The 10216-nt window shown below is 38.5% G+C and overlaps 2 protein-coding genes across 2 annotated transcripts; both read right to left on the minus strand.

The window, feature by feature from the left end:
- Positions 1-373: 373 nt before the first annotated feature.
- On the minus strand, positions 374-2958 carry LOC117599250 (chemokine XC receptor 1-like). Its single transcript, XM_034311818.2, has 2 exons — positions 2725-2958; positions 374-1889 (listed from the first exon to the last, which is right to left on the minus strand). The coding sequence occupies exon 2, from the start codon at positions 1874-1876 to the stop codon at positions 875-877; it is 1002 nt and encodes a 333-aa protein (XP_034167709.2). The 5' UTR covers positions 1877-1889; positions 2725-2958; the 3' UTR covers positions 374-874.
- Positions 2959-4891: 1933 nt separating this feature from the next.
- LOC113530508 (chemokine XC receptor 1-like) lies at positions 4892-7756 on the minus strand. Its single transcript, XM_026920601.3, has 2 exons — positions 7620-7756; positions 4892-6760 (listed from the first exon to the last, which is right to left on the minus strand). The coding sequence occupies exon 2, from the start codon at positions 6745-6747 to the stop codon at positions 5704-5706; it is 1044 nt and encodes a 347-aa protein (XP_026776402.3). The 5' UTR covers positions 6748-6760; positions 7620-7756; the 3' UTR covers positions 4892-5703.
- Positions 7757-10216: the final 2460 nt, after the last annotated feature.

Here is a 10216-nt window from a genome sequence, read left to right on the forward strand (position 1 = left end):
AGGGCTGGGAGGAGAAAGAGGAATGTGACATATTCCTGAATGTGTCATACATAACTGCTGATAATGATAATGCTGATAATGTACAGTGACTTGCATAAGTAATCACCCCCTGTGAATGTTTCCACATTTTGTAGTGTTATAACCTGGCACTTAAATGGTCCTAATTGGGACTCTATGCCATGAAACTACACCAGAAACATAATACGTGAGAGTGTGTGTGTGCACTATGTGTGGATTACAATGACAGCCTTTGCACCCTTTGTAGTGCACTATATATCAGACAGGCAGCCTTTTCGTGACACACGTCATTTGAGCATTATTATTATGATAAAGTACTTACTTCTAAAACCCCTTTAGTGAATCCAGTGCTGCATTATGTACACTTCTCATTTATTGTATGACACAAAACAAAGATTATCCAGAAATAAAACAAAAATTGCTGTGTTGTTACAGTTAGACAAATTAGGAAAATGTGTGATACATTCTTACACATACTGTACCTTATTTCAATAAAGGTAAAGTTAGTACCAAAAAAAAAAGTGATGAAGACCACATCAGGTTCCACATCTGTCAGCCAAGAACAGGAATCTGAGGCTATCATGGGCACAGGCTCATCGTGTGTGTGTGTTTAAACACTTACGTGTAAAAGGGTTATGCAGTGTTCACAGCAAACTTTTGCTTCACTGTTTTCTTACTGCTGTTTGCCGGATGTCTAAAAAAATTAGCTGTCTTATCCACTGATGGTTTTTGTAGAAAAATTCTTTTTTTTTCTCGCTTTCTCTTAGGATTTTCTTCGTAGCAATATTAGCAACTCTCTCTAGAGCCTCAAGAGAGAGTCCAAGTGAAGTTACAGCTCACCAAAATCCTGCTTTGCTTAAACTGACCCAAAACTGTCAGAATGACATTCTTCAATCCTGATTTGTGCGGAGTTTAAAGGAGCTTGCCTATGAAAAATCTCTCTCACTGCTTTACGAAATTTTACACCAAATAAACCATAGATCACTGGATTGAGGCAGCATCGGGTGAAAGCCAGAAGATGGCAGATGTACATGGCGTAATTGAGATGTTTTAAGACCTCAGTAGAAAACTGTATTGGATAATAAGTTAAGGTGTCCAGAAAATTCACTATGTTATAAGGAGCCCAACAAATAAAGAATGTAGCTACCAGAAAGAAGGCAAGTCCAGCAGTTCTGTGTTTGTGGTTTGTTGGTGATTTGAAGATGGTTTGCAGAATCCTGATGTAGCAAAAACCCATGAACAAAAAAGCGCACACAAAAACAATGTTCTCTTTATAAGTAATAGCAATAAATGCAGGATAGATGCTGTATGTACAATGTCCTGAGTAAGGAAGTGCTACAGTCCACGCCATGACTGGAAATGCTGCCAAGATGCTCACTACCCATGCACAGATAAGGACACATGTGGCGCAAGGTCCTTTCTTCCAGCCTGAGAGAGGGTGCACCACGACCGTGTATCGCTGAATACTCATCAACACCAGGAACACGATGTTGCTGTAAAATCCAGCTGAGGAAACAAAGTGAACCGCTTTACACGCTGCATCTCCACGATTCAAACCCCAGATATGGCTACAGACCTTGAATACCAGTCCGACAGTGAACAGCAGGTCTGACAGAGCCAAGTTGAGTATGAAGATGATGGTCAGTGATCGAAGTCTCATATAGAATACACTGATCACAACAACCAGGATGTTACCAATGACACTGAGGATGATCACAATGCTGAGAATTATGAACAATTCAAAGTGTCTTTGTACAGCGTTGAAACCACTGGTGTGCAGTTCATAATCATAAAATGAATTAATATTTTCATAGACATTGTAGTCAAAATTCTCAAATTCTAAATCTTGAGTCTCCATCAGTGTGCTGATTCTGAAAAGCAAAGCAAGGATTAGTTAAAAAAAAACATCTTTGCCATCCTGTTTCACTCACATGAAATCCATTTGATTTTTTTGAGTCCAGCTCGCTCAGTAGTTGTATCCTCTGACATGAGCCCAAATGTGATTTTGACATTTTCTACTGTATATAGTTCTGAATTCTGACCTGAAATTTGTTTTTTTGATGCATGTATCTGAAACAGAAGTTTCAGAAGTGAAAAGCCAGAAAACTGCATTTAAATATTTAATTCCAATTCCACAGAAACATGCTCCGCCCACCAGGACATTCATAACATAATCTACTTCACCAGCAAATTTTGAAGAATCATAAAGTGCTGACCCTGGAGACTCCTTCCATGAATGGTAAATAAACATCTTACAGAAAACGTCATCATATTAACAATTCTTCTTGTTAAAAAAAAAATCTGTTTATTATGCAGGTTTAGATTACGTGGATTGGATGTATTATTAGAACGAGCACATTCATATAATTAATGTATTCTAACAAGAGCATTAATATAAACCTGGAATTTGAATTACAGTCAGAATTATTGTCAGAGTTGCTGTTATAGAAAGTTAACCAACACCTTCTAACCAATCAGATCAGACAATTCAACACTGTGTGTGTTATTTAAAATGAATGGCTTTGTTATTTGTATGCAATAAACTGACAGTAGTTTTATTTTATAACGTCAGTAAGGTTAAACTGTAATAAGGAAGTGAGAGTAGATGTGATCACTACTGAATCAGAGACAAATAATCATTCAAGACTGTTAATTATCAGTGCTGTTAATGGTGAAAAAAATTCTAGTTGAAATAAGAATTCTTACCTATTGTCCTTTCCTGAATTATGACCTGGTTTACTGACTGAAGTCAAATGAACAACTTAAATAACTTAATCACTGAAGTTCCTTTTCTTTTATTTGTACTTAGTAGGATGATCACAGTGTTGTTCCACTTCGTCTTCCTCTTTTTACACTGTTCTTCAGACAGCTGCATTTACCACCACACTCCTTTTTCTGCAGTGTAAGGTTTTCAGGTGTGAGTAACGGGAACTCACAGCCCAAAAGCCCTTCCCCCGTTTCCTGTTTATATTTCCTGTGAACACTTCTATGTCTCAGAAGAAAACAGTTTGGGGTCAGATCATAAAATAATTTCCAGTAACTGTGAATGTACAATGTGATATATACCTGCCTGATATCATGCAGGTCCCCCTTTTGCCACCAAAACAGCTCTGATGAGACATGGACTCCACAAGACCTCTGAAGGTGTGCTGTGGTACCTGGCACAAAGACGTGAGCAGCAGATCCTTTAAGTCCTGTAAGGGGCCTCCGTGGATCGGACTTGTTTGTCCAGCACATCCCACAAATGCTTGATTGGATTGAGATCTGGGGAATTTGGAGGCCAAGTCAACACCTTTGTCATGTTCCTCAAACCATTCCTGAACAATTTTTGCACTGTAGCAGGACGCATTATCCTGCTGAAAGAGGCCACTGCCATTAGGGAATACCGTTGCCATGAAGGGGTGTACTTGATCTTCAACAATGTTTAGGTAGGTGATTCGTGTCAAAGTAACATCCACATGAATGCCAGGACCCAAGGTTTCCCAGCAGAACATTGCTCAGAGCATCACACTGCCTCTGCCAGCTTGTCTTCTTCTCATAGTGCCTCCTGGTGCCATTTCTTCTCAGGTAAGCGACACACACACACCTGGCCATCCACATGATGTAAAAGAAAATGTGTTTTCTCAGACCAGGCCACCTTCTTCCATTGCTGCATGGTCCAGTTCTGATGCTCACGTGCCCACTGTAGATGCTTTGGGTGGTGGACAGGGTTCAGCACGGGCACTCTGACTGATCTGTGGCTACGCAGCCCCTTACACACCAAGCTGCAATGCACTTAACATTACAATACACTAACAATAACATTCTATCATAGCCAGCATTAACTTTTTCAGCAACTTGTGCTACAGTAGATCTTTGGACCAGACGGGTTAATCTTCACTCCCCACATACATCAATGAGCCTTGGGTTCCCATGACCCTGTCACCGGGTAAGCAGTTGTCCTTCCTTGGACCACTTCTGGTAGGTTGGATATAATCAATGCTATTCATTTCACCTGTCAGTGGTTTTAATGTTATGGCTGATCAGTGTAAGTACGTATAGAAAAAGAAAGTAAGAAAAGAAATGATGTATATAACTGCTGATTGATTATGTACAGTGGCTTGCATAAGTATTCACCCTCTCTGAATTTTTCCACATTTTGTAGTGTTACAACCTGGGAATTAATTATGGTAAAGTTCTTACTTCTTGAATCTGTTGCTTTCATACAGTATGTACAATTCCTATTTTTAAGGATTGAATTTTATCTTTTGACAGAAGGCAAAGATTATACAGAAATGGTTTATTGATAGGCTGTAACAGTTTATATGTATAAATGTAATACCAGACAAAAACCTAGCATCACCATGTTTTAAAGCATATATAGCTAATGTCACTAGAATTACTAGGTGATCACCTGTGCAAAACATTTAAACTTAATGAACATGAATCGTTGACAAAATTGCTGTGGTATAAGAGGAATAAAAGGAATACATGTTTAGATATATATTTAGCACTATAATTATAAACCCAACAGTGTAGCTAACTGCAGCATGTCCGCCTTTATAAAATACAACCAATGCCAAGGGAATGATTTATACAGACTACTGCACACATTACAAAATCATAATCGTTGGCAAAATTGCTGTAGTAGAAGAGGAACACAACACTTCGAGATGTCCTAGTGCACATGAGCACTAGAGAATATCCAGCTGTTAAACATGGCCCCCTGGTGGTTAATATAATAGATCTTTTTTTTTTTTCTCATTTTAGGCACCTTTAAAAAAAAAAAAAATAAAAAATAGAAGAAAATTATCTGCCAATAGAGTAAGAAGAGATTTTTAAAATGCTTACAATGAACAATAGAATGTAATAACAGACCAAATATTCTTCCATTTGATTTAATATAATTTTATAATAAGAAACATTATATAAATTTGCCTCCACATATACTACAGTGTTACATATCGTATATATTTCTTCTTTTATGTCCCAGACTTTAAGCTAATGTCACCTTTATAAAAAAAATACACTTTGTATATTTAAAAAAGGTATAAATATATCATGAGATAAATCATACTTTACCAAAGAAGAAAAAGAAAGAAAAGAAAATTCTTTTTCAAGAAAACACCTATTTATTAACGCCCAGTCGTTAAACCCTTACATGTATTACACAATAATGTTGTGTGTGTGTGTGTGAGAGAGAGAGAGAGAGAGAGAGAGAGAGAGAGAGAAATGTAACTTTTAGGAACCTATCAATAACAGCATGTGTGTTATTTGTGTGTTTTCAATAACTCCTCTAACACCTTTTAAAGAAAAATCCCCTCTTTAGAGGCAAACATTGTCCAAGCTGGGGTCGTAGTCACAAAGAATCACAAAGCTAAATGCAGCTTCTAACTGTCCAGTTAAGAGTAAAAGTTTAAGAGTAATGATTGTTTTCACATAAATGTTGTCTAAATCAAGTGGTACAAACCCCCGATTTACAGTTGTCGGTCAGTAGGAACCAAGAAGCCAGGACTGTGGTCTCTGAGGTCTTAAAAAAATTAAGCAATTCACTGAGCTGCTTATTATTCATAATAGTCAGAGCACAATATTTGCTTTGATGTTTTCTTATTGTTGCTTTGTGCACACGTGAGAATTTTGTTAGGATTTTCTTGTTAGAAATGTTGGTATCTCTGAAGTCAAATCTCCAGAGCGAGAAATTACAGCTCAAAAAAAATCGTAATCTATGTCCAGCTCTGGGACTTGATTATTTGAATTGACAATAGTCTCAGGATTAAGGTCTACCATTCTGATTTGTGCAGAGTTTGAAGGAACTCGCTTTTGCAAAAACTCTCTCACTGCCTTACGAAATATTACACCAAATAAACCATAGATCACTGGATTGAGGCAGCATCGGGTGAAAGCCAGAAGATGGCAGATGTACCTGGTGTAATTAAGATGTTTTAAGACTTGATTATTAAAAAACCCAATCTGATCATCTAAGACCACCAGAAAATTCACTATGTTATAAGGAGCCCAACAAATAAAGAACATAGCTACCAGAAGGAAGACAAGTCCAGTAGTTCTGTGTTTGTGGTTTGTTGGTGATTTGAAGATGGTTTGCAGAATCCTGATGTAGCAAAAACCCATGAACAAAAAAGCACACACAAAAACAATGTTCTCTTTATAAGTAATATCAATAAATGCAGTATAGATGCGGTATGTACAATGTCCTGAGTAAGGAAGTGCTACAGTCCGCGCCATGACTGGAAATGCTGCCAAGATGCTCACCACCCATGCACAGATAAGGACACATATGACGCAAGGTCCTTTCTTCCAGCCTGAGGGAGGGTGCACCACGACCGTGTATCGCTGAATACTCATCAACACCAGGAACACGATGCTGCTGTAAAATCCAGCTGAGGAAACAACATAAAACGCCATACACACTGCAAATTCAGGAGGCAAACCCCAGACATGGTCATAGACCTTGAATACCAGTCCGACAGTGAACAGTAGGTCTGACAGAGCCAAGTTGAGTATGAAGATGATGGTCAGTGATCGAAGTCTCATATAGAATACACTGATCACAACAACCAGGATGTTACCAATGACACTGAGGATGATCACAATGCTAAGAATTATGAACAATTCAAAGTGTCTGTGTACAGCGTTGAAACCACTGGTGTGCAGTTCATAATCATAAAATGATTTAATATTTTCATAGACATTGTAGTCAAAATTCTCAAATTCTAAATCTTGAGTCTCCATCAGTGTGCTGATTCTGAAAAGCAAAGCAAGGATTAGTTAAAAAAAAAACATCTTTGCCATCCTGTTTCACTCACATGAAATCCATTTGATTTTTTTGAGTCCAGCTCGCTCAGTAGTTGTATCCTCTGACATGAGCCCAAATGTGATTTTGACATTTTCTACTGTATATAGTTCTGAATTCTGACCTGAAATTTGTTTCTTTTGATGCATGTATCTGAAACAGAAGTTTCAGAAGTGAAAAGCCAGAAAATTGCATTTAAATATTTAATTCCAATTCCACAGAAACATGCTCCGCCCACCAGGACATTCATAACATAATCTACTTCACCAGCAAATTTTGAAGAATCATAAAGTGCTGACCCTGGAGACTCCTTCCATGAATGGTAAATAAACATCTTACAGAAAACGTCATCATATTAACAATTCTACATTGTTGTTACAGAAATACAGTTTTTAATTAAAAAAAAAATCTGTTTATTATGCAGGTTTAGATTACGTGGATTGGATGTATTATTAGAACGAGCACATTCATATAATTAATGTATTCTAACAAGAGCATTAATATAAACCTGGAATTTGAATTACAGTCAGAATTATTGTCAGAGTTGCTGTTATAGAAAGTTAACCAACACCTTCTAACCAATCAGATCAGACAATTCAACACTGTGTGTGTTATTTAAAATGAATGGCTTTGTTATTTGTATGCAATAAACTGACAGTAGTTTTATTTTATGTCAGTAAGGTTAAACTGTAATAAGGAAGTGAGAGTAGATGTGATCACTACTGAATCAGAGACAAATAATCATTCAAGACTGTTAATTATCAGTGCTGTTAATGGTGAAAAAAATTCTAGTTGAAATAAGAATTCTTACCTATTGTCCTTTCCTGAATTATGACCTGGTTTACTGACTGAAGTCAAATGAACAACTTAAATAACTTAATCACTGAAGTTCCTTTTCTTTTATTTGTACTTAGTAGGATGATCACAGTGTTGTTCCACTTTGTCTTCCTCCTTTCACACTGTTCTTCAAATAGCTGCTGTCGAGAAATATTATAAAAAATTTGCTCAATCAGCTTATGGGCAGCTTAGTAACCAGCTTTGACCATATTAGGAGACATATATATATAGAATAACCACGCTGGGGCGTAAAGCTGAGGACATAAACAGTTTATTAAAAGTAATGAAATAAGAGTTATTATTATGAGCCACAGCCTGAGCGGTAGGCGTGGTTTGTGTGAGCTCTTCAGAAGTTTAATCTGGTACACGATGCTCGGAACAGGAAGTGAGCTCAGCTATAGGTTTTCTTTCGGTTTGTCTGTGAACCTGAGCTAAAGTAGAGCAGAGAATGAAATTAAAATGAACACCAAGGGAGTATAAATGAGCATTAAAGCTAGCTTTAGCTAGGCAAGATACACTAGAAGCATTATCTCTTGGTACAGGTTAATGAAGCAGACCACACGTAAGCTGGGAAGCATAAGCAGGAGATATAAACAAGCAGTATGAGCACGAGCAGCTAGATGCATTTTAATCGTAAAACAGCCGCAGCCATAAAACAACAAAATGAATAAAGAATATAGCAAACTTTCATGTAGCAGAAAGTAACTCTACGCGTTGTCAATTCGGTAGAAAAAAGAGTAGAAAATAAAGCGAATAGAGGAAGCTTCTACATAAGCGCAGTTTTCATTTTAAACTCAATAAGGGTAAGTGAGAAAAACAGGATGTGGAGTCTAAATGTGGAGTCTCAGAAGAGAAAAACACGATGTGGAGTCTCTGAAAATAGAAGTGACTGGGTGACTGGAAATTAAGGGGAAATTCTAAGAAGATTTTGTATGTAAATTAGGGTATAGCTAAATATATATATAAATAAGTTAGGGCTTCTGGATATATATGCAGGGGAATTTGGAGGACTCGGGGCACTCAACTCTCCTGCGTGAGACTGTTGTGTCACCGCTGCAGCTATTCACCTTCTTTGAGCTCATTGGAACGTGTTGTATTGTTACTGCAATAAAGAAAGTTGCTTCTTCTCATCCAGCGACTGGGGAATCTTCATTAAGGTTCATTTTTGAGTGAGTACAATAAGAGAGATACGGGTAATCAGCAGATGTTACAGTCCGCCCGTCGATGTGTCCACTCAGAAGGGGATTCTGCTTTCCGACACTGCGTTTACCACCACACTCCTTTTTCTCAGTGTAAGGTGTTCAGGTGTGAGTAACAGGAACTCACAGCCCAAAAGCCCTTCCCCCATTTCCTGTTTATATTTCCTGTGAACACTTCTGCGTCTCAGAAGAAAACAGTTTGGAGTCATCATAAAATAATTTCCAGTAACTGTGAATGTACAATGTGATATATACCTGCCTGATATCATGCAGGTCCCCCTTTTGCCACCAAAACAGCTGATGAGACATGGACTCCACAAGACCTCTGAAGGTGTGCTGTGGTACCTGGCACAAAGACGTGAGCAGCAGATCCTTTAAGTCCTGTAAGGGGCCTCCGTGGATCGGACTTGTTTGTCCAGCACATCCCACAAATGCTTGATTGGATTGAGATCTGGGGAATTTGGAGGCCAAGTCAACACCTTTGTCATGTTCCTCAAACCATTCCTGAACAATGAAAAATGCACTGTAGCAGGACGCATTATCCTGCTGAAAGAGGCCACTGCCATTAGGGAATACCGTTGCCATGAAGGGGTGTACTTGATCTTCAACAATGTTTAGGTAGGTGATTCGTGTCAAAGTAACATCCACATGAATGCCAGGACCCAAGGTTTCCCAGCAGAACATTGCCCAGAGCATCACATTGCCTCTGCCAGCTTGTCTTCTTCTCATAGTGCCTCCTGGTGCCATTTCTTCTCAGGTAAGCGACACACACACGCCTGGCCATCCACATGATGTAAAAGAAAATGTGTTTTCTCAGACCAGGCCACCTTCTTCCATTGCTGCATGGTCCAGTTCTGATGCTCACGTGCCCACTGTAGATGCTTTGGGCGGTGGACAGGGTTCAGCACGGGCACTCTGACTGATCTGTGGCTACGCAGCCCCTTACACACCAAGCTGCAATGCACTTAACATTACAATACACTAACAATAACATTCTATCATAGCCAGCATTAACTTTTTCAGCAACTTGTGCTACAGTAGATCTTTGGACCAGACGGGTTAATCTTCACTCCCCACATACATCAATGAGCCTTGGGTTCCCATGACCCTGTCACCGGGTAAGCAGTTGTCCTTCCTTGGACCACTTTTGGTAGGTTGGATATAATCAATGCTATTCATTTCACCTGTAAGTGGTTTTAATGTTATGGCTTTAATTATAGTGTATAATGCAGTGTGATGAGTGTATCAGGCTTAGCACTGACACAACTGGTTAAAAATCCCACCAGTGCTACATTCATATTAAGCTTTTGTAAAATAAAGAAAATATACAGGGTGTGCTTTCAGCCGTCTCAGTCTCTGCGCATATCTGTTT

This window comes from Pangasianodon hypophthalmus, chromosome 16 (genome assembly GCF_027358585.1).
Source record: "Pangasianodon hypophthalmus isolate fPanHyp1 chromosome 16, fPanHyp1.pri, whole genome shotgun sequence".
NCBI classification, from domain to species: domain Eukaryota; kingdom Metazoa; phylum Chordata; class Actinopteri; order Siluriformes; family Pangasiidae; genus Pangasianodon; species Pangasianodon hypophthalmus.